Source organism: Molothrus aeneus, chromosome 8 (assembly GCF_037042795.1).
Source record: "Molothrus aeneus isolate 106 chromosome 8, BPBGC_Maene_1.0, whole genome shotgun sequence".
NCBI classification, from domain to species: domain Eukaryota; kingdom Metazoa; phylum Chordata; class Aves; order Passeriformes; family Icteridae; genus Molothrus; species Molothrus aeneus.
Window position 1 is genome coordinate 20,297,693 of NC_089653.1, and position 23,581 is coordinate 20,321,273.

The following is a 23,581-nucleotide window of genomic DNA, read 5'->3' on the forward strand; positions in this document are numbered from 1 at the left end:
GGCCAATGTCCAGGTGCTCCAGCAGAGCCGGAGGGAGCTTTGTGTGTGGATGGAGCTTTGTGTGCAGCTCCATCCCCAGTCCTTCCCATCCACGGAGGGACTGCCAGCTCTCCAAATCAAAGCCTCAGGCCTTTGATATCATAAGGCCTTTCCTCAACTCCAGGGTGTTTCTCCCTCTGTAGTATGGTGTGTTTTGACTACTTCATCAGATTCATTAGAAAATGCCAAGGAATGGTACCAGACCAGCAGGACAAAAATTTGGAAACTGAGGAGGGAGAAGTGGGAAACCCTGGTGGCCTGGGCAGTACCAGCACTGCTTAAGGGACTTCTGCTACGGTCTGTAGATCGCACAAGTGTCTGGTGGCACCCATTAACTGCTTTCAGCATAACAATGGCCCTTTCTCATCCCTGGCTATCCTCCCTGTCCCAGTTAAATGAGCCATTTCCCAGACAAATAAAGACGGGAGAGTCTGCCTTCACTAGGGGTAGGAGACTGAGGAAGGCAATTCAGACGGGAATGGAGGGAGACATGGCCACCGTGAGCGCTGCTGAGGGACACGGGGAGAAAGGAAAAGCTGGAACAGGGGAGAGAGGCACAGGGAGCCCGAGGGGAGGCGAACGGCATTTACTCTCTGTACAGGGTCTGCAGCAGGGAAGGGAAGCTTCAGATAGAAGGGATCAGAGACGTGCCGGAGATGAAAGGAAGATGGGAAAGGAGGAGGCTGGCAGGGAGGAGACCCTGGTGCCTGCACCAGCTCAGCCTGCAGGAGCTGCAAGGTGCACGAGTGTCGAGTAGAACCAGCAGCAAAGGGCTGCGTTTCCCCGCTCCCTATTTGTTGCGTCCTCAGCACACTCATGTCCCTCCATCTGAGCAGGGTGAGCAGGCACGAAGGCACCTACTCTGACCTTGTCACAAGCTGGTGGCCTGGCTGCACTCCTGCCCTTTTCTGCTGTGGCTGCAAGGACGGTGTGTCTGGTCAAGAATCTGCTGCTAAAATTCTTGTCTTTCCTCCAGCCTTCAGCAAACAAGAAGCACAACAGAAGTAGAAGCCAGGTGGGACACAAACTGTGCTTTAAAGGTGACAGGTTAAGCATCAAGTCCACAGTGCATCTCTATTTCTTTGCCTAGTGTAGGTAATATGAAATTTAAAACAAATTTTCATATTTCTACCCTACTTTATATAGCTAGGTGTATAACTATGTGCATTTGCCCACATGTAGTGTGAGTAAATATTTCTATGTCTAACTGACTGCAGGTTTCATGCTGCCAGATAAAGCAATCCGTTTTAAGGAATTCAGAAATACAAGATGGGTTTATCATATCTCAATTGTATTTTTGCCACTTGTGCTAAGAACAAGTGTTGCAAGACCACAGGCAGCCATGCTAATAGAGCAGAGCCCAGAAGCTGGGCTTAGAGTGCATGAAGTTCAGTATATGAAGAAAAAAATAGCAAGACAAATAATTTGCTAAATGACATTAAGCCAAATCTTCCTCTACAGCAATGTTAATTATAAGAAGCCATTACAAAATAATTTTTTAAAAAATAAAAAAACAACAACAACAAAAAACCCAAACCAACTTCAAATCTGCAACACTCACAACCCAGAGAGAACACAGAGCCTTGCACAAAATTGGGGAAACCTATTTGGGAGCATTTTATGGTAGACCTTCTCAAGCATAATTCTGTGCTGATTAGGATGAAGGCTGAAGCTGATCAGCACTGCAATCAGGTCACTATTGACAAGTGCTGACTTAGCCTTCCCTGAATATCTCCTTCCCAGCCCAGCCACTCCTTAACTCCCTGTTACACGGGTACTGATGCTTCTGTACACACTTCCCAGCCTTTCTGCAGGCTGCAGGAGCAAGGAACTCAGCTGAGGGCACATTCAGAGGAAGAACACTCTCAGGAGGGTTTGTGGCACAGTTTCCCCCTCTTCCAAGTGCACTCTCTTCAAAATACCCCTTGTTAACATTGCTGTGACTTTCTTTTCCCCCTCATGCTGTAACACTGGTGCTGAATTTTGATGAGACAAACCAGGTGTAGCCCGTGGCATTTATTTATTTAGAGGCAAATACAAAATTTTGGTAACTATTTTGGAGTTATAAAGAAGAACGATAGGTCAGCTGCTTCTCTCAATCCAGAATGGGCTCTTGTATTTTTATCAGTCAATTAAAGGAAATACTTGCCTTGAGTACACAAATGTATTTTCTCTTTTAGATATTCCAGACACTTTTGGTCTTACATAAAAGTTAGTGTTGGCTCTTTATATAATTCATATAAGTAGCCACAGGCACTAAAAAAAAAAAAAAGTTAATTTCTTAACTGTAGCTTTCCTCTCTTTATGGTTGCAATTTCAATTAACTGTTCTAAATAACTGACAACATGGAATATAAAACATTCCTGCAACAATGTAGGTCTAACAGCAATTACGTTGATTTACTCTGGACCATGTTAAGTTCAGGGAGTAGGATAAAGAGACAAGAGTTTAAAACTTCTTTCACACTGATGTAATAAATTCAGTACATTGCTTTAAAGTTAGGGCAAAATAGCTGGTAACTGAAAGTCAAAAAAACCCCCTTGTTTTGTTTTCCACTGTGATAGAAAACAATAGATTATGGGAAAGTTCTTCAGAAGGTGATCAGAGGAAAAGTTCACCAGCATCTATCATGGACTGTGTCTCTGTGGCCTGCTGGGATAGGAGGGAGGGACATAAAGGTGTCAGCAGTTGAACTGATACGGTAAATCACAGTAGGGCTAGTAAAGCGCGATGGCAGCCTCGTGTAAATGCCTTCAGACTTCTATTTCTTCTCCGAGGTTGTACTCGGGACACGTCCCCTCTTTGTGACCTTATCTCTGGGGCAGTGGGTTGTGCACTGGTCTCTTCTCTTTAGTTTACGAGGGCTAATCCATTTGCAGGTTAATAAAAGGTGAAAAGGACAATCACCAAGGAGCCACCAAAACAAACAAGTACCTTTGACTGCTTAAGGACTCTTGGTTTTCCACATCAGCATGCTCAGCCTGTCTCCTTTCTCTGCTCGGGAATACTTTGATAATAAGTACGTCTGCAAACTATTGATTAAAAAAAATTACTAGCAGTATGCAAAGGAGGAGACCAACAAGACAATTCCATAAAAAGTGGATGGTTCTACTCTGCAGGCAAGTAACTGATCCCTGTAAAATATACTCTGCTGTGCATGTCCTTGTGATTGAAATTTGAAATTTTTTCCTAGAAATACTGACTGATAATTAGTGAATTTCAGAGACCAACATGCTCTTAGTCCCAGTTAAAAGGAAAAGTTCCCTCAGAAATGTCACAAATCTGAGACATTTCATGTCATACAATGAGGAAAAAGATCACAACATGCCATCACTTCAAGCAAAACTAATTATTTTTCTCTTTACTGCTAGATTTGTAATGCACGTGGCTAGCTTGCTGCAGTGCTGCAGGCAGCATCATTAACACCAATAATATTTATTTAATATAATGACACCGAGAGCCAGAGACAGAGGGACAAGGAGGATGACACCAGGATGGAAATCACCTGTGTGTCAGGCAGCCAGGCCAGCAGTGTGGTGCTGGAGCAGTGGGGCTGCTGGTCTCACTGCTGTTCCCCTTTGTTCCCACCCTATCTCCTTCCATTCTTGTCAAAGTTAAGGACAATTCACAAAGGAGGAGGCTATTGCCGGGACAATTCACAGAAGAGGGGGCTATTGCCAGGTCAGGTAGCAGTTTCCGATTACTCGGCAGCTCCTGGGCTTCCAAGGGAAGCTTTGGAGAGAAGCAGCGTGCTTGATGAGAAGGATATAAGCAGTTAGCTCATTCAGGAGGGCTCAGATATAAAATAAAGGCTATTAGGTAAAGCACACCACACCCTCTTGCTGCTTTACATCAAGTAAGTCAGCAAGCCAAGGAAACCAAGACCTACTATAATTCCATGGAAAATTTAGGTTCAATCTTGAAAACATGTTTGTTCTGGTGATATTTTATAAAAGCAGTATATTTCTGAGATACAGATATAGCAAATTGACCCTATAGAGCTCAAGCAGAAAAAAATCCCAAACCTAAGTTGTTGCTTTTACCCTCAAAATAGCAATTCTTGGAGGAAGCTATTTCACTTAAAGCAGCATTAACAAAGATGACCTAACAAGTCTGGGTAGATGTGTGCCTATGTGTATCTCCTCCTTAAACTGTACCTAGAGCACTGCTCAGGACCCACATCTCTGTAGTTACACCAATATTTTCAGCTTCCCACCACCCCAGAAAGTTATGGGCCTGCCTCCTACTCAAGAGTGCAAATGGTACTGACTGGATTTGGGTTACTTTTATCTCTAGAGAGATCCTGTGAGGGGCCCTCAGCTCTGGAATTTATTCCCCCTTTTGCTCAAAAACAGCCTCCAACAATCTTTGACCTTCTGCGTAAGCTGTGAGGCCCAAATCCAAGGATTTGCTCTGGGAGAAGCCTAAGAAAGGTTGGCATTTGTGGGTGTGGTAGGAGAACATGTTGTCTATGCCTGATTTAGTCCTGAGTTTGTCATTTTCTCATGTTGTGACAGTTATCCTGCACAGCAGCGTAGCCTGAACCCATGAATTCTAAGGCTTTCCTAAATGGTCATAAATTGGGGAAAAGAAAATAATTGAAATCTAGCAACATATGAATGATTGTGTATTTGTGAACAAAATGACCTGGCAAACAAGTATGTCATAAGTCACTTTTGCGGAAATGATTCTTCCAGCCTTGCAAATCACACAAGCCCTGCATGTCTCCGGGGCACTAACGGCACACAAGGGAAACTGCAATGTTGGGACTGCTGATAAAGGCACAAATAACATTTCATTAACTGAGAACACTTAATATCTTGCCCTGCCTCTGTTGCAACTGAGAGGCAAGCTGTAAACACCTATTAAAAACATCACTATTATGTCCTACTAGGAAAGTTCTGTCTGTCACCTATTAAATATTTAAATCTCAGATTCTTTAAAAGCTGTTTCCGCTGCTTTTACTCTTTGGATATAAACAGATTTGTTAAATATTTTATTTCTAACCCACCCACGAAGCTACATTCATTTACATAACTTAATGAAGGCTGCATTATTCATTGAACTTCTCATATAACATTTTTTGTAAGACATTATTAAACAAGTGAAGCAAGCCAGTCTAGTAATGAGTCTTCTCTAAACTTGCTGCCAGTTACATTTCCTTTCTCCTAATCTATCACTCTAATGGTTGCAACTAATAAACTTTTTGAATTTTTGCTGCTAATCTGTATATGTTTTGCATTGCATGCTGGATGTATACTTGACAGAGAAATTACAATACAAACCACCTGGCAAACAAAACTATCTCAATTAAATGCTATCCAAACTTACCCCACTCTTTTTTTTTGTTATAATAGAGGACAACTACATGTAACATAGTACCTTTAAGCCATAAATAAATTCACTAACTTGGGCCTGGAACATACCAGCAGTATATCTCAAACTCAGGATTTGTGTCTGCATTTTAAAATTTCTAAATCTTTGCAAAAGTCAGTAAATTAAAGTTTGGTTTATGCAAATGTCCTGCCTAGCCTTGTAAAAGATCCAGGAGCCTTGCATACAATCCTGTTAGACTCTTCTAGGAAAGATGATATGCACTAATTTTCAGGTAAAAAAATTCAGCAATAGGTTGCTTACACATGGGATATTTAATCTATTTAATTGGTGTTTAAGACTATCAAAAGTAATATTGGATTTTCAGGCAGTCTAGGCAGTGCAGCTCCCTTTGAGATAGATAGCAAATTTTCAGAATTTATACCTCATGAAATCAATTCCAATCATAAAAAAAAATTAGAACAAGGGTTCTAATTTTATGTGCATTAATTTCTAAAAGACAGACATATTATTTTATCAACATCCACCCTGAAAACCTCTGCAGATGCATAGAATTAACAAAAACCAGCAGTGTTCTGTTCTCAAAAATAGCTACATGCAGATTTGTAAAAACATTGTTTAAAACTTCCTATAGCATGTAGGAAAATGCAACTTGAAAGTCAAAGATTAAGTATTTTACATATTATTAAGTATTTTTCTTGGTACCTCTCCAAAGGTTAATTCTAAATCACTGAACAGAATAAAATAAGAAAACAAACAATCGATTGAAATGGGTAGAAAGAAGGAAAACCTTTTTGTCAGCCTCTCATCTTGCAAGGTCCAGGAAAAGACTCCTGTAAGGAAATAAAATAAAATAAAATAAAATAAAATAAAATAAAATAAAATAAAATAAAATAAAATTCAAACTTTAAACATACAAGACTTCAAACTATATTGTCCCTCAAATAGGTGCTTCTATGAACCATAACAAAGGAAAATCTTTCCCAGCTCAACTGCTGAAAGCAACATGCAAGTAACATACCTTTGTTTCACAAGGACAAAATAAATAAACCTGATCGAGTTATTTTTAATCATTTCCAATAAGTCTTCAGCATTTTTTTCCTTAGTCATATAACCACTAGCAAAATTCACTTTTACCTGTTTTGACCTTATCTGGAAATACTCTTACCTTTCAATCAAATATTGATTTATCAAGTAGCATTCCTCAATGCCAATTTCCATCAGTGTAATTCATAAATGTCTTTTTGATTAAAGAGTAGATACAACTGTGTGTTGTTAAGAACAACACATTCAGAACTTAACAGATAGTTTAGAAATTCTAAGCTTTAGAGATGCTGCTGGCTGGCAGGAGCTGTTACTCACGTGATTTTGGGAGAAGTGTGGGTTCTATTAACTCACCTTACCCTCGGGGAAGAACCAGCATGCTACATATAAATCATGGCTTTTTACTCCAGGACCAAAGCACAGCACCTTCTAAATTGTGTGTGATTTTTTGAAGAGAGACCTGGTCAAATATTTTTCTTTTAAATAACAGGCTAACCAAGAGGACGAATATGAAATACCCTTCCTCCTGTCTGGGTGCAGCTCCCCAGCACAAACTATGCTCATGTGGGGAGCTGGAATGAGGACCTGGTCTGGCCAAAAAGCAATTCGTTTTTTGATAGGTCATTTTTCAACAAAATCAGTTCCTGGACCCGGCATAACAAGAGGGGTGGGGGCTCGGGCTGCAGCACCTAAACAGCAACCACAGCCTCAGCATGTGCCCACCCCAGCCTCTGCTGAGCAGGCAAAGCTGCACTCACAGCAGAGCTCACCTGAAACTGGTCTGCAGCCAGCATCCAAGCTGTCAAAATACAGCTGCATACAGGAGATTAGCAGGGGTTGTAAAACCTGCACAAGAAGTTGGGCAAATATTTCAGCAATTAACCCACACTGAGCTCCGTTTTACTGTAGCTGCACTGCTAGCATTTCTCAGGATAGCTGGTTTAAAGCTAGCTCCAGGATGCCTAAATTGCACAGCAGTGACAGACTGCTTAGCTACAGAGATAAATTATTACAGGGGCAGTACCTAACATAGGTTATGTTGTCATGATTTACAGCAGCTGAGGATGTGCCCCCAGATGTCCAGACAAAACCAAATTAAGTATATGATTTTTTTTCTTCTCCAAACATAAAAGCCATGCAAACTTGACTCAAAACCAAAAATTAAAGACTTGCATGTATGACCTTAGACTTACACTGTGCAAGTGTTTGTATTCTCCAGACAGCACTTAGGTCCCTATTCTTTATAAAAATAAAATGTAAACTAAAATAATATGAAGACCATGCAAAAAGTTCCCACATATAAAAGATTTTAATTAAACCCAAACAAAACATTTAAAGAATATCGACATCTATTTGGATTTGGAGAACATTTTGATGTTACAGAAGAAAATGTTAGTAAAGAATACTAAGATAAGAGTCCTGCTGTTCTCCAGACTCCAGATCACCTCCAAATCAGGATCAAGGTTTGCAATTTTCCATTACTATATTGGCAATAAAGGGGTTTAAACTAAGGTTATTCATCAAGTCCCTGAGAAACATAATGGTACAAGAAATTTGCACAGGAGAAAATATTTAAGATTTTAAACACTGTCAAGATGACTCAGGTGCAATTTAAAAAGAATGCTTTTTGGGGCCACAAAAAATTGAGTACAAAAAATTATTGATAGTTATACTTGTACGTAGGCTGTATCTAAAGCCATGTGTCAGACGCCCCCATGTTTAAAATGCTAGCTGGAAACATATCAAATGCATTATAGAAACACCCTTAAAAAAATTCCAAACCTCATAGATGCTATTTTGGGCAACTGGTACCTGCAGCTATTTTGGGCAACTTAGCTTTGTCCTTAATTTTGATCTTGGGAGAACATAATAAAAAAGTGACTGTTTTCCAGAAGTAAACAAAAATTTTAACGATTCTATGTGGTGCTACAAGTGCTCATGACACTGAATTACATTGCTTTACTTTGTAGATGTTTATAGAGCCACCCTATGTTGTTTGACTTTTGAGGGAAGACTAATAGGTGTAGTAAGCTGGGGTGGCCACAAAACCCCTTACGGTTAAGCCAAAATAGGGGTCATGCCTAGGGCATTTTATCTGCCCTGCTTACACACCCCTGGGGAATTGCATCTCAACAGTTGATTCTCTGTTAATCAATTCACATTAGTGCCTGCCTTTTAGTTTTCACTTTGCTGAATTCCAGGAAAGAAGTTCTTAAACCAAATGCATGCTCTCTCTCACCTAGTCAGAGCTGTTGCATTTCAAGGAGAAATAGCAGATTTTATTTGCTCTACCAGCTGATAAGAGAACCTTCGTAAGTAAAGATTCATAGCTAGCAAGCTCAACACAGAACAAGATTCAGTGGTGTGTTTACACAGGTCAGCACTAATATGGGAGGAGAGGACATTTGTGGATTTTTTTCCTCAACTAGCTCCAGAGAAAAACTTATGTGACATTATTCTGCTTTCCTTTTCTTTCTGATTTACTGGGGCTCAACATGATGTGCTTGATAAGGAGACCTGTAGCACTTGCCATCACTCCATGCAGTTTTCAGTGAGCATGTGGTTTTGTACTGTTCTTGCATTTACAGCTAAAATTTATAACAATTAGCTACTCACAATAAGCAACTACATGTGAAGGAGGGAAGAGTTATGAACACAAAAATAGCAAATACCTCATTCACAGAAGCAGATCTGGCTTTACATCCAAACCCTAGAGCCACGTCCATTAAGTTACTCTCTAGCATACACACAGATCTTCATACAGAGGATCATCAAAAATAAACTTTATTATCAAACTTAAAATTCACACATTAAACATACAATCTAGACACAAATAATACTGAAAACATTCTCAAACAATAACCATTTCAGGTAATTTGGATGAGTAGCTGGTTGCCATTGTTTTGAATGCTTTTCGGATATTTCTTATACATACGCCATCCTGAAATGTCTTTGAATGCTTAGCTGGCCAGTTTTCAATGATATTTTTAAATAGGGGAAAATTTATTTCTATAGAAATAACATTATCTAATTATGAATCAGAGACCCATAATTGTAGTGCTGGGGGAAAAAATATCATAGCCTCTTGCAATACTTAGAAGACATAAATAACTATTGTACATTTACAAGTTTTAAATATTTAAAGGCCTTTGTTACTATAAAAAGTTACTATGTACATATTAAATGCTATATAGGAATCCATTTGGAGGGTTGAGCTCTCAGATTTGGCCACTGAAACCGATGAATTTGGTAGGCAGATTGTCCACAGGGTACACTATGGGGCCCGTTTTCATTGTAGGAGGTCCATTCAGCAGCTGCCAGTCACAGCTCCGAGCCAACTCCACTGTAAATATTTTTAGAAGGACTTTTGCAAACTCTTTGCCCACGCAGCTCCTCAAGCCCCCACCAAAAGGAATGAAACTGAACCTAGAGGAATCCTCTGGAGATGGAGACATGAAGCGATCTGGGTTAAATTCTTCCTTGTTGGTAAAGAGGTCTGCCACATCATGTGTATCACAGATACTGTAAATAACATTCCAACCTTTAGGGATTTGGTAACCCTATAAAAAAGAACAGAAAGGAGATGTGGAGCACCTTGCTGTGTTAAATAAAGTGAAGTGACAGAACAGGACACATCAGTGAACCCCACCTCCCCTCCTGGCTTCCTGCAGGTCACTCTAAGGCAGACAGGCTACATGAACACAAAATACTTTGCAGCTGCTCTGAGTTGTGCCCAAACCTTGCTTACATTTAGCTCAAGGGTCTTGAGTGCAATCCGAAATCCTCCGGGAACAGGCGGGCTCAGCCTGAGGGTCTCTTTGATGACGCAGCCTGTGTACTTCAGCTGCTCCAAGACCTCCATGTCCAGCTGCTTCTCTTGGTTGGAATTGCACAGTAACCCCTAGAAAGGAAAATGCTGCCATGACATCCATGAACCACGCAGCCAGGGCTCCTGGCACTGCAAAGCAGCTGCCCCTCAGCTACAAGCAGTACTTTCCTGCCACCCCTAAAAGCTGAACACCACCTGGGTCAAAGGGAGCCCTATCTGGGATACCTGTCCTGGAGGTACCTTCCTCCCACTGCCCCCTCCTGTCAAATGCCTCTGGGGAAGACACAAACCTTGACCTGCAGCTCTTTCCTCACTTTCTGCAGGACTTCATGGTGGAGCCCTAGGAAGGCAATCAGTGACGTGGCAGCACTAGCAGTGGTTTCATGGCCCCCGAACAGCAGCTCTGTGGCAGACTCCTTCAGCTCCTTACGCAAAGGACAGAAGAGGCATAAAACAGACCTTGAACACTGTACCAGGCCCACTCATCCACTGCAATGCTGTACATCATTCCCAAACTGGAACAGACACCCAGGGGTCTGGACGGAGGTGGTTGGTGGTGCTTATACTCCCTGGGAACCTGTCTTCCCATCCAACAGCCTGACTGCAGCCTCTGCATCCTAGCGCTCAACACTAGCAGATTTATTTCATGGAGAAAGAGAGCATCTCCTGCTCTCCCTTTTGTCCCCACAAGGTAAGTGTGACGTTCTTAGGGGGCATGAGGGAAAGAGATAAATCCGGGGGAACCTTACCTGCATGTTGAGCTGCTCGCCGTTACCCTGTGTGTGTTCCATCAGCAGCTGCAGGGCATCCTTGTAGCCCCCCTCAGGCTCCTTGCGGGCCATCTTGGCACGGATGTTCTCCTCGATCTTGGCATGGATGATGTTGCGTGCCCGCAAGCCCTGACCAAGCAGGAGGGAGAGCAGTTTGGGTCTCAGACTGTACTGCCATCCCTGCCCCCCGATTCCCGTGCCCTGGCCGCAGGGGCACCTCTTCCCTGCTGGCCCGCCGTGAGCCTTACCCGGTAGAGCCCACTGAAGGGCACATCGATGGGCAGGGAGAAGAGGTTGCGGATCATCTCCTCGAAGGCCTCGACCAGCTGCTGCTCGCCGTCGGGGCTGGCCTGGCGGGGCTGGAAGCCCAGCAGGATTCTCATGGCAATGCGAAACATGAGGCGCTTCACCTCGGGGTACACGAGCAGGCAGGGCCCGGCGGCGCCCAGCCACCGGGCCAGGCAGGCGCTCACCTCCTCCTGGATGACGGGCACGTAGTGCTGCAGGGCGTCCCGGGAGAAGGCCCGCATGATCACCTGCCCGGGGGGACGAGGAGGAACGGGACAGAGGCTCAGCCGCCGCGCCCCAGGCGACCGCGCCCGCTCCCCGCCCGCCGTCGGCCCGTACCTTTTTGCGGTGCTTGTGCTGCCCGTTGTGGAGGTTGGAGAGGCAGCCCGAGCCTAGGATGGTCCGCACCGAGGCGGGCCACTGCACGGAGACGAGCCGGTGCTCGCCCAGCAGAATGTGCCGCACGTTCTCGGCGCCCATCACCCGTACCGTGGGCCGCCCAAAGAGGTGAGTCTTGTAGATGAAGCCGTATTTCCTGCGTTTCATCTGCAGGAATTTCCGCCTCTAGACAGGAGATGAGAGGGGGGAAACGATAAATAAATTTTAGACAGCATAAGAGGAAGAGGCAGGGAGAGCAGCTCTTTCCCACCTGGGCACGGAAGCCTGTCAAAGTTGCCGCTCATCTCCCTCCCCTGCAGCCCGAGGAGCTCTGGCTCCAGAGACGCGCCTCTCCGTTCCCCGCGCCATCGCCTGGCCTTACCTGCAGCACCAGCTGCAGCGTCTCCCCGAAGAAGGGGAGCCCCATGGTGCCCGGGGGCAGCGGGAGCGGGCAGCTGGGGTCGCGGCTGCTCACGCAGTACAGGTCCCAGAGCTTGACGGCAGCCAGAAAGAGTAGCAGGGGCAGCAGAAAGGTGCACAGGGCGCTGGCGACTAGGGCGGAGAAGCCCATGACTGGGGAGCGACTCCCACCCAGCCCCCCGGGAGCTCTGAGTGCACGGGCTGGGCTCGCCGCGGGCCGCCTTTTATACCCTTCCCAGGTTGCTGCCCACCCCTACCTTGGTCCGATAAATTAGTTCACCCAAAGTTCATCTTTAATTGCGGATTGCGGCCTGGCTCCTCCCCTCGAAATCTTTAACTATTTGCTTTGCGTAGTGCATCCTACCCGCCGCAGACGGCTGCGGGGGAAGGAAAGGTGCTGTCGGGGGCGCCGGCAGCGGCTCCGGGCTCGCTGACCCTGCACCGCGCTCGGTGAGTGGGCTGCGGAACGCCGCCGACAGCTGACAGCCGGTGGTCGGCCACCACCGCCTCCTCGTCTCGGATTTATCACCGATGCTCGTTCGAGACCAGCGGCTGCGCCCAGAAATTCCCGCGCCGGCACCCGGCGGCCCGGCTGTCCGGTCACCTACCCCGCGGCGCTGCCGCCCGGCGCCGATGCGCTCTGCGGAGCTCCTTCGTCCGCCCGCCACCGTTGTCGGCTGGGAACGGCGATGTAGCGGCCGGACCCGGGAGACACCGGGCCGGGACCGTGGGGCGGCCGGAGCGGACGGTCCCCCGCGCTGGGACAGCCCGGAGACCCTCTGAGCAGAGCCGCCGGGGCATCGGCGGAGGAGCCTCCGCTGTCCCCTGGTTCACCTCGAAAGGCATGGCTTGTATTTCTGCCGGCCGTGGAGCAAGGAGCCGCCGGCAGCAATCCGTCTCAGCCTTCCGATGCAGGTTCAAGCGCGGGTCACCGAGGGAAAAGAAGGTGAGCGCGGAAAGGAAACACCAAACTCGCCGTTCCCAGCTCCTCTCCCCGGGATCCACTGCCCACCCTCGCCTGAGGCTCTCCGGCATCCCGTCGGGGCTGCCGCGGCCGGGAAGAGGCGGTCGGCACGGCCGGGCACCCCGCCTGCAGCCGCGGCGCGGAGGGGCGGGCGGGCACCGGCGCTGCTCTCCGGACGGGAGCGGCGGCTCCGGGCAGGAGGAGCGCGGCGGGAGCGGGGCGGCGGGAGGGCGGCGCTGGCTGGGGCGGCTGCTGCTGCTGCTGCCGGCGCAGGAGCCGCCGGGGAAGGGGCGCCCGGCGCGGACCGCGGCTGCGGGGCGCGGAGCTCTCCGCCGACCACGGCTGCGGCCAATACACTTTTTTTTTTCTTTACTGTTTTTATCTTTTCCCTCCCTGTTACTTTTGCATTCTTGTTCCCTCAATAACCTCAATAAACCTCAGCTCAATAACGCTGGAAGTTTTGTGTGTGCGTCTGTGTAGGGGAGAGGGAGATGTCGCTTTTAATTATTATTTTTCTAACAATCAACGCATCACACGAGACCCGCCCTCCTCTTACGATGCCTTGTTGGAGCGGGGCTCCCGCCTCCGCAGCCCCTTGCCCAGGAGGGAGCCCCCCGGAGGGTACTGCCCCGGTAGCCCCTCGGGGTTCGCCGCGGGCCCGGCCGGCGCTGGCCGGGAGCGGCGGCCGCGCCCTGACCCGGCGCTCTCCCCTTGCCGGGCACTGACCTGCTTGTGACCTACAACACGGACCGTGACATCTGCGTGAACCCGGCCGGCAACCGCGCCAAGTTCACTGTCTATCAAAATAACGAGATACGGTGGCCTGAGCAGCGATAATTGCCACAGGAAGGCTTTATTATCTTTCCAGCTGTGTATTCCCCAGCCATCGGCTTGAAAAGAATCAAATGGTAAAGAGTGAAAGGGATAATTAAAAACATCTTGGAAGGGGGTCAAGAAATTAACAGCCTAATATGAACAAACTTTGATTACAAGTAACAATTATTACACTTCATTTGTAAGTGGTCGTGTTTATCTGCAAACAAAATCAGTTTATCTGTTTCTTTTTGCTTCTTTTTTTTTTTTTTTTAACTAGATTCATGTTACATTTTTCAGCGGGCTTGCTGGCGCTCAGGGTAATTTTTAAGTGCCCTGCTGGAGGAGCCCTGACCTTCCTGCCCAGGGTGCCGGACGCTGCAGGCCCAGCCCTGCCCAAGTCCTGCCCGCGGTGAGACCCTGAATCGCCTGCAGTCTCAGCCAGCCAGTAGCTCCTGCTAATTAAAGTTAGTCATTGCCACTTGCAGCCACCATCTACTGATTTCACCTCTGATAGGCAAAAAGATTCACCTTTCAGGACAAGGTCAGGAGGGCCAGAGGCTCTGGTTCACTACAGGGTCGACTTGCCAATAGCACTTAACTCAGCCCTGCAGTTCAACCTTTTCCAGATTTGACCTGTCACGTTTGGGAGCCAGGTTTCTGCCCGAGGTAGCGTGGTGGTCACTGCAGTGCCCCAGCACGGCCAGGCAAGGGGGATTGGCCAGGACAAGGCCACCTCTAGCACCCAAGCAGAATGATGATAGAGTTTCAGGAGCCTGGAGAGCTCCCCAGAGCCTTTCCAAAGGGACACTGTCTTCGTGCTATGTTTTGGCCTTCACAGGCCAAGCTGGTTCTTCACACAGAGCACACGGACACCACACCAGGCATGGGGTGCTCTGGAGGGACAAGGAGGATTATTTTCCCACTGCATTCACACAGAATGCATGACAGTGGGGAATAGAAGTGAAGCTGAAAGAAATTTATACACGTGTTGTTGTGGATCAAGGACCTGTGCCCAGCTCTGTTCTCTCAGTACACAAACAACAGGACTCACTTTATTTTACATGGGAGAGAAATACCCTGTAGGGGTACTCAAAAGCCATCTACAAGGGTGCCCTCAGCACCCATGTTTAGCCTCGGGTACCACCCCCTGGATAGATGCATGGAACTGCTGTCCTGACACTTTTCCTGGCAGAGCTGCGCTGACAGAGGTGACAGTCAGTCTGGCCAGCCAGCCAGCTACCACAGGGCCTGTGGCACCTTGCAAATGTCCCCTCTGCAATGTGAACAGCATCATCAGGAACAAGGGACTTTGTACCACAAATCAGACACATTCAGAAATTTCTGTTTTCTAAACATTTGTTCCCCAAAGCCCCCTCCCCCTGCTTCAGTCCAATCCCATGAGCAGGTTGTGGCTGGGGAGAACATCCTGGCAGGACCTCAGAGATGGTTTCATGGCAGACCCCAAGCAGCAGCACAGTGCAAAAGCACAACATACACAGCTGCTACTAGTGGGTGAACAAGACATATCCTCCTTGTGCCAGCTCTAATGGGAAGTGCATGAATGAGATTAAATATTTACAATAAAAACCACTTTACACCCTATTATTCTAGCTAGAGTTGATGCTGGGGATTGGGCAACTCTGGCTTGTGTTTTCCTGCAGAGTGCCCCACCTCCCTCTTTTTTCATCTAAAAAGCTACAGTGTGCAGGGTGTTTGTCCTGCCTCTCCTATAACACACCTACAGGAGATAACTGGGAGTCTTAGCTGTGGGTCTGGGAGTTTTGCTCCCCATCTCTGGTAGCTGGAGGCCTGTATGGGGCAGGGGCTGACTGAGCCCCCATGGCATATGCACCCTGCCAGCATCTTCAGCAGGTTTTGCCCCAGTGCTCAGGAGTGCTCTGCAGGACACCCTACTGCAGCACCCTGCACACCCTACCAGCCTGTACACCAGGAGAGGAAAATAGAAAGACCTTTAAGGTTTTGTTCAGCAGTAACCCAGCAGCATTCCCAGCATGGGGCAGCAGAGACCTGCTCCTGGCAGCTGTGGCAGGGCATCGGCCCCAGGGCTGAGGGGAGCAGTGCACCCCTCACCGGCTCAGGCCTCGTGGCCTTGGCTGGGCTGCAAGGGGTGGAAGTAGAGCTGCAGCCCATCGTCGACAGGGTGCACGATGGGCACGGTCTGCATGCTGGGGTAGCCAGGGGTGGCCAGCTCCCAGCGGGCCGTGCTGACCAGCTCGATGGCCAGCAGCTTGAGGATGGCCTGGGCCAGCTCCTTCCCGATGCAGCTCCGGGCCCCTCCGCCGAAGGGGATGTAGTGGAAGCGGCCCGCAGCCTCCGGCCGGCCGGCGCCAAAGCGCTCGGGGTCAAAGCTGCTGGGGGGGCTCTGGTAGACAGCTGCTGTCTCATGGGTGTCACGGATGCTGTACATGACGCTCCAGCCTTTGGGGATCTGGTATCCCTGGGGAAGGCAGAGAAGAGGGAGGAGAGGACTGTTACATACCTGTGCTACTGGAGGGTGAGCGAGGGTGCCTGCAGACAGCCCCACTGCACTTCCCACCTGCTCTACAGTTCCTTTTCTCCCCAGCCCAGCTGAGACTCACAGAGGCTGCTGCTGACATTTCCCCTTGAGCTACGCTGCCAAGCACCACCACTGCGCGGGACACAGGGTGCTTGCTCACAACGGCAGGCAGCAGCTCTTAAGCAGCCTGCTGGAGTGCGGGACACTTACATCGAGCTCAAAAGTCTGCAGTGCGGTCCTGTAGCCTCCGGAGACTGGGGGCAGCACTCGCAGCACCTCCTTAATCACACAGTCCAGGTAGCGCAGGCGGCTCAGCTTCTCCAGGCTGATGTCTGCGGTGCAGTGACAGCTTTGCCCTGGTGGTGCCGGGAGCTGGGGGCCGGGGCAGGGGATGCTCTCGGGGACAGTGGGCTCCAGTACGGCACTGGGCTGGAGGGAATCTTCCTCCACCGGGGCTGGGGGCTGGCTCTGGTCCTTGTGTATGTCGTTGGCCATGGGGTGGGAAAGTGGTTTCTCTCTGTCCCTGCTCTGGATGGTCAGGGTGTCTAGGCAGGGTCCTGCAGGGCGGCACTCACTCTGCTGGTACAAGTCATGGGACATCAGCTCCTGCCTTATTTTTTCAATCACTGAGGGGTGCTTCAATAGCAGGAGGATCAGAGAGGTGCTAGCACTAGCCGTGGTGAAAAAAGCAGCAAATATGAGCTCAATTGCTGATTCCTGGGAGAGGAATGAAAATTACAAGTTTGAATAACATTTCAAAGAAATTGTGTCTCAGACTGTTCTCACCTTTTGCAGGTTTCGCCCCTGTGCAGGGGGCCCTGGCCCCCACTCTGCTCTCCCCAAACCCCCACCCATCCTGGGTTGGCAGGGACCAAAGCATTTCTGTATGAACTGGACATACACTTGCCAAGTGACTGCTGCAGAAGCACAGCTGGAATGAGTACACATTACCTCCAATCCAGCTCTTCTGAGCTTTCCTCACAAGATTTACCAATTTTAAGGCAGCGTTTTACCATGCATTATAGCACATTGAGTGAAGTCCATTTCAAGTATTATGCTTTTTATCATCATCTGCCAATTCCCCTCTGCGCCCAACTTTTACTTTTCTGTCCAGGCAGTGGATATGGGCAGTGGTTTATGCACAAATTTTAGGTGTGCTGGCAGCTAAATGGGTTGCATTTGATCCATCTCCAGTTGTGACTGATCTTACCTGGGAGGGGATTCAAGGCAAGAGTCAAAAGCATGAAGGCCTCTCTGCTAGAGCAGGTCAGCCTGGGAAGTGCTGTAGCCAGCAGGGAGCACACACCAGGCAAAGGACTTGCTTGCTTTTCAAGCTGTACAGCCCGAAGCACAGCAGAGTTCCCAAAAGCTCCACAGCAGAGGTATCCATAACAAGTTAGGAAGTTACTCAGCTCAGATACATGGACCCCAGCACAGCCAAATCTGTAATGTGTGCCTTGTCGAAGGTCAGGGGTCCCCTCGCAGCCCCCCAGCCTTTTTGGGACTGTCTGCAGGGTCTATATGGAACAGCACATGCCAGGCTGCTGGGGGCTGTTTGCAGCACCCTCTGACCAAGTTTTGCAAATGGTTTCCCAAAAGTTAAGGGTTGCCCATGGCATGACACATCTCTGACAGCAAACATAATGCTCAAACCTACAGCACCATCTGAAGGTGCCAGTGGCTTCACAGCACAGGGCTGGGAGTGCTGAGAGAGAAAAGCCAAAGAGAAGGCAAAGGGAGGAGTACCAGGAACTGTCCCCCTGGAAGGCCTGGGACCTGACTGGTATTACAGAGCACTAATGGCTCCAGCCCAGGGGCAAAATCCCACAGGGACACAGAGCAGTTTCCTTTCACATGACTGTGCCTGGACTTTAAATTGTTCTGACACAGTTGGTTCTAAAGAGGTGAAGCCACAAACACAGAGAAGAACATTTGAAGACTGAAGGTACTTGGATTCAAATCTGATAAAGTTAGGGATAATGTAACAAAGATGACTCCTTGCTACCATCCCTAGTGCCATATATTGGCTGGTCTAGATGCTTTGCCAAAGTGCAGCTCTCAAGGGCATCTTTCAGCTGAAATAAAACCCCTGGAACAACAGATCCCTGTCAGCCCCTATCACACCTCCTGCAGGCATTAGCAGGAATTTTTACATTCACAAGTAAGAGACACAGATGAAAAGAAACCTCTCAGTTCCACCACATGCAATTAAACCCCAAGACATTTCAATAGCATGCAAGGAATTTAGGGCAAGCTCTTAGGTTTGAAATAACAGCCCTTATGCTCTTTGCATCAACCTCTGACAGTGCTGCTGCAGAATGTGTGCCACAGCTGCTGTCACAACTTTCCCTCCCTGCCACTGCAAGGCCAGCAGAACCAGTGACTGGAAGGCAGGATATTCCCAAGCTTCTTCATCAGTACTGTGCCTGTCCTGGGAGGCAGAATGGGCAGCATTACACCCAGCCAGTGACAGCATTATTATACAGGACGGGTTTTTTAAATCTTCCCAAGGTTTAAAATATTTTAAAACAGTATTGTTGGCAAAGCAACATCTTTTTAATGACCTTTACGTTTCAAGGGCCCTGGTGAGTTCATAGCAGCAATACAAATCACAGTGTATTTAGAAAAATTTCTGGGAAAAGTCTCTTTTCAGATCATTTGAACAAAAAGCAGATTAGTGACTAGTTTGTGCCAGTGTCTGAAGTGTTTGTCAAAGACAGATATATCCACAACTCTGAGACAGCTTTGGACTTTTTATTCAATTACACTGCTTCATTAAATGAGACCTCTACTACTGTTTTATTAGGGTGGAGAATATTGCCATAATTGCAAGCATAGGCAGTTCAGTTTGAAAGTAATTTTGTTAAATACAGAAATTTTCTAACCATGAAGGTACATTACAACAAATGAATATGTTATAATTTGAATCAGCTGGCCCAAGGTTGCTGCCATGTTACTCAATCTATGTTAGATTTAATATCTCCTTATTCCATTTGTGGTCAGAGTCAGGGATATGATGAGAGATTGTGAAATTATTCTTGCATAATATTAATGTGAATACTAACAGAGATTAATTAATCTTAATCAATCACATTTTGAATCTGTCAATTATTTTTAAGAATCACAGTATAATAAAAATTGTTAGATTAAATAATGTAATAAAATTTATTTAGTAATATGTACTGGTTCTAATTATATCTAATAGTTGTTCAAAGCTTTTCAAATATTTTAGATTTAGAGATTGCATTTTTACAAAATATTTATAAAACATTAGTCTTTGGATAGTTATCCTGAAATACTTAAATAAATAGTAAAACTACCTTTAAACTATACTCAAATACTTTAAAATCATATCCAGCTGCTGTACCCATGCAAAACTGCTTCAAAACTTGTTATATAAATGCAATACCATCTATCATTCACTGATACCATGTGATTTGGAACTATGAATGATGCAGTACTAAAGACTAATTTTTTTCCCAAGATCTTTGGCAAAATACTCATCACATTCACTTGGTGGTTTTGGCTCAGTAAGGATCACTGGGTTCATCCCTATGTCACAGCCATACATCACATTCATCATAGCAACCCACAAGCTACATGATCGGATGAATGAGGAGGTGCTAGGGAATGACCTGGAATCCATTGCTGCATCCCTAGACCTATTCTGGTTAATCACCCCAGAAATTTCTGGGCTCACAGCCCTGAGGAGTCCAGTGATGTGATCTACACCCTGCCCTAGGCTGGGTGCTGGGCTGTGTTTGAGAAGCACACAAGTAGCTCTGAATATTTCCAAGAGAGTGTCCCGGAGGTTACTGAGTGCACAGACGTGCAGAGCCTTAACACAGCCACATAACCCTACCAGCATCCTACATCGGGCTAAGGCTGGTGGCCCTGAAGAGGAAAGGTAGAAGGGCATTCATTCCCTTTTAACAGGTCCCTTCTATGGCAAAGAGACACAAGACTACAAGGGCATAAGAGTGTGCTGAGTGCAGGAGCTGGTGTCCTCACTGCGGCTGGGGGTGGTCCCCAGCTCCCCACAAGCCTCCTCCTGGCCCTCAGCCCACATCCCTCAAACAGCCACTGAGTCAGGAGTGGCACTGCAAGGCAGAGGCTCTCCTTACCTTTAGCTCCTGCATGGTGAATTCTTTGCCATGCTCCTTGGCACTGTTCATTATGAAATCCAGAGCATCACTGTGGTCTTCTGGGTTGTTTCTCTGCAGTTTTTCCTGTATAGCCTTCTCCATAAACTTATGTAGCATGTCCCGTGCTTTGATTCCCTGTGAGAGGCACACACAGTTCAGGAGAACCTTAGGAACTGTCCCCCTCTCTAGAGAGACCAGGGGAACCCAAGTGTAGCAATCCTTAATCCCAGGACCTGTAACAGCAAGAACTGTTTAATCTGCTGCCCAGCCCCAGAGCCTTGCAAGAGGCATCAGTCTGGGGGGAAATGCTGCACCTTCTGTTGCCTTGCTGTTGTGAATCAAATGCAACAAGTCCCAAGAAACTCTCTGGGAGGAAAAGACAACAGTAAACCCATGCTACCACGTTCAGAGGCATTTGCACTGGGCAAATCTACAGTTGTGTCAGGTCCAAAGGAAGCTTATTCCAAGGGAAAAGAAAAGGTAACAAGAAAACTGAGTCCAGACAGCAAGGCACAAATGGTTTTACATGGGAGTAGTGGATAAAGACACGTTAATCACAGTCAGCTCATCTTCAGGTGTGTTGCACTCCTGAAGTGCAGTGCAGCAAAACATTCCTGTAAGATCTCAGCAAGTCAAGTGATCAGCAATGCCTTTGCAAAGTGGGATGATGGAGTCACACTGTACGACTCTCTATAAAAATGTCTCCTGCAAAAGCCACAAGGACCAGAAATTTGAAGTTAAAAATAGCCATGGTCAGATATTGGGAAGAAGATATAAAGGCTTAGATTTGAGGTGGGAAGGATTGGACAAAGTAAACAGGGCAGGGAGCGAGGTGAACGACAAGGGGACCTAAAGGCAAGTTGAAGATGTTGGTCTGGGGCCAGACATGCTTTAGCTGACCTGAAAGAGGGCAGGGGGATCAAAGCTCATACTGGTGACAACCTGCAAAGGGAAACTGGACAGGGAAAACAAGAGCTTTGATGAAGAGTAGCAGGGAGGCTGGGGGAGAACTGAGACTGTTTAGGTAAGGTGATCCAACAGGGCAGAGCTCACAGTGGAAATAAGAGATGAGGGAAGACCTGTCTAAAGCAGACAGGAGACTTCAGCTGTGGAGAACTCAAAGATAGAGGAGGGAGGAATGTGAGAGGAAGAATGGTACCCAGGACCTATACCTAGAGCAGGAGTGTGGAGAGGCAGGCAAAGAGGGACAGAGCAGCAGGGAAGAAACTGCAGGCTGAAAGAGGCAGAGGAGACTGTCCCTCTCCCTGGGCTGTCTCTGGGCTGCTGGACTACAAGGGACCGAGGACCATAAGACAGTCTTAAATTCTCAGCCTGCCTGAGTTTCAGAGGAGGTGCTAAGCTGAGGTGTGCTGTGCCCACCTGTCTTTGTGCTTATGCCCACAGATGCCTCTGCCATGGGCTGACATGAGTTCAGATGGGATAGGGTCAGACATGATGGACTCACCAGAGGCAACATATGGGATGAGGGAGAAGAGGAGCCCTATGCTGAATAATGAGCTGGAGCCAGTGCCCAGAGGTGTTGGAAGCCAGCCAAAAGCAGGTGAGAAGTGCAGAGAGAAGGGGAAATGGCTGGGGTAGGTAAGACACCACACCCTGACCTAGGATGGGGTGTTGCAGAAGTCCTGGCCCATCAGAAATGTCCCTTGGTGGACCTAAGGACAGGGGGTCTGTGCCGCCAGGGCCCAGGCCCTGCCCCCGGGCAGAGGGAGCAGTGCAGGCGGCAGTACCTTGCGCAGCCCACTGAAGGGTAGGTTGAGGGGCAGGGAGAAGAGGTTCTCCACCAGCTGTTCAAAAGTTTTGGCCAGATCCTTGAACTGCTTTTCCTCCAGGCAGAGCCCCAGCAGAATCCGAGCTGCAATGCGGAAAGTTAAGGTTTTAGCGGAGGAATAAACTGCGATAGAGCCTGGCTCCATGCACCAGCCCCGCAGCTCCCAGCTCACAACCTTCTGGATCCGCGGCAGGTAGCTCTCCAGGGCGGCACGGCTGAAGACTCTGGCCAGGATCTAGGAGGAGAAGGGGGAAGAGAGGCAGGTAGTTAAAGCAGGGGGGGCACACATGCCACCGAGGCCAGGCCTGGGCGCTGCCTGGGCTGTGTGCCCTGTCGGGGTGGCTGTGAGGCTCACCTTGCGGCGCTGGCGGTGCAGGTCACCAGTGGAGCTGAGCAGAGTGTGCGAGCCCAGGATGATCTGGGTGCTTTGGGGCCACTGTGTGCTGACCAACGTGTGCTCACCCAGTAGAATCTTGCGGATGTTCTCAGCGCCTGTCACCCGCACCACAGGCCGGCCCAGGAGGTGGGTCTTGAAGACATTTCCGTACCGCTCCCGCCGAGAGCTGTGGAAGCGGGAGCCCTGGGGACGAGCTGCGGGTCAGCCCGTGGCTCCCGCCAGCCCCTTCCACCCCGCCCCGTCCCCCGGCGCCTCACCTGGAGCAGCCAGTGCAGAGTCTCCCCGAAGAAGGGCCAGCCCATGGAGCCCTTGGGCAAGGGCAGGGCGCTGGCGCGGTCCCGGCTGAGGCTCCAGCGCAGCGCCCACAGGTGCCGGCACAGGGTGATCAGCAGAGCCAGGGCCAGCAGCACCAGCGCCGCCGCCTCGGGCCAGGAGGGCCCGGCCGGCATCCTGCTCCGGTGGTGGGGACGGGCCGGGTGCGGCTGTCAGGCTCGGGGCCCCGGCGCCCCGCGACCGACTCCGGCTACGGGCGCTGCGCGACGGGCCCTGCCGACTGCTGCCCGCCCGGCCCCGCTCGCCTCCTGCTGCCGGTTCGCCCCTCGGCCACATTTATATAGATATTGGCCACTTACGCCCGATCCACCTTCGGAGATGACGTATCCGCTGCATATTTAAGCAGCGCGGCCAAGTGCGGTGATTGGCGCGGGAGGGCCGGGGACAGCGGCCGAGGGGCTCTCGGGCAGCCCCCGGGGCCGGGGGCCCGGCGCCCCTCCCGCCCCCGCCCAGCCCCTCGGGGCGCCCCGAGCCGGAGGCGGGACGGCCGCTCCTGGCAGCGGGGAACCTTCTCCGC

At 48.7% G+C, this 23,581-nt stretch overlaps 2 protein-coding genes across 2 annotated transcripts; both read right to left on the reverse strand.

Moving 5' to 3' along the window:
* Positions 1 to 9,185: 9,185 nt before the first annotated feature.
* Positions 9,186 to 12,253, reverse strand: CYP26A1 (cytochrome P450 family 26 subfamily A member 1). The gene is made up of 7 exons (XM_066554758.1): positions 12,065 to 12,253; positions 11,644 to 11,868; positions 11,265 to 11,552; positions 10,996 to 11,145; positions 10,537 to 10,671; positions 10,166 to 10,318; positions 9,186 to 9,977 (listed from the first exon to the last, which is right to left on the reverse strand). The coding sequence occupies exons 1-7, from the start codon at positions 12,251 to 12,253 to the stop codon at positions 9,636 to 9,638; spliced, it is 1,482 nt and encodes a 493-aa protein (XP_066410855.1). The 3' UTR covers positions 9,186 to 9,635.
* A 3,724-nt stretch (positions 12,254 to 15,977) lies between these two features.
* CYP26C1 (cytochrome P450 family 26 subfamily C member 1) lies at positions 15,978 to 23,180 on the reverse strand. The gene is made up of 6 exons (XM_066554859.1): positions 22,989 to 23,180; positions 22,690 to 22,914; positions 22,294 to 22,569; positions 20,525 to 20,680; positions 16,611 to 17,117; positions 15,978 to 16,340 (listed from the first exon to the last, which is right to left on the reverse strand). The coding sequence occupies exons 1-6, from the start codon at positions 23,178 to 23,180 to the stop codon at positions 15,978 to 15,980; spliced, it is 1,719 nt and encodes a 572-aa protein (XP_066410956.1).
* Positions 23,181 to 23,581: the final 401 nt, after the last annotated feature.

What these genes read in the sequence shown, in the direction of transcription:
- CYP26A1 (XM_066554758.1), bottom strand. Translation starts at nt 12,253, where the DNA reads ATGGGCTTCTCCGCCCTAGTCGCCAGCGCCCTGTGCACCTTTCTGCTG. An exon ending in CCTTCAGTGGGCTCTACCGG is followed by an intron (nt 11,146 to 11,264) that starts GTAAGGCTCACG and finishes CTGCTTGGTCAG; the next exon opens with GGCTTGCGGGCACGCAACAT. An exon ending in TCAAGACCCTTGAGCTAAAT is followed by an intron (nt 9,978 to 10,165) that starts GTAAGCAAGGTT and finishes TCTTTTTTATAG; the next exon opens with GGTTACCAAATCCCTAAAGG.
- CYP26C1 (XM_066554859.1), bottom strand. Translation starts at nt 23,180, where the DNA reads ATGCCGGCCGGGCCCTCCTGGCCCGAGGCGGCGGCGCTGGTGCTGCTG. An exon ending in TCACCATGCAGGAGCTAAAG is followed by an intron (nt 17,118 to 20,524) that starts GTAAGGAGAGCC and finishes TTCCTCTCCCAG; the next exon opens with GAATCAGCAATTGAGCTCAT. An exon ending in TGCAGACTTTTGAGCTCGAT is followed by an intron (nt 16,341 to 16,610) that starts GTAAGTGTCCCG and finishes TGCCTTCCCCAG; the next exon opens with GGATACCAGATCCCCAAAGG.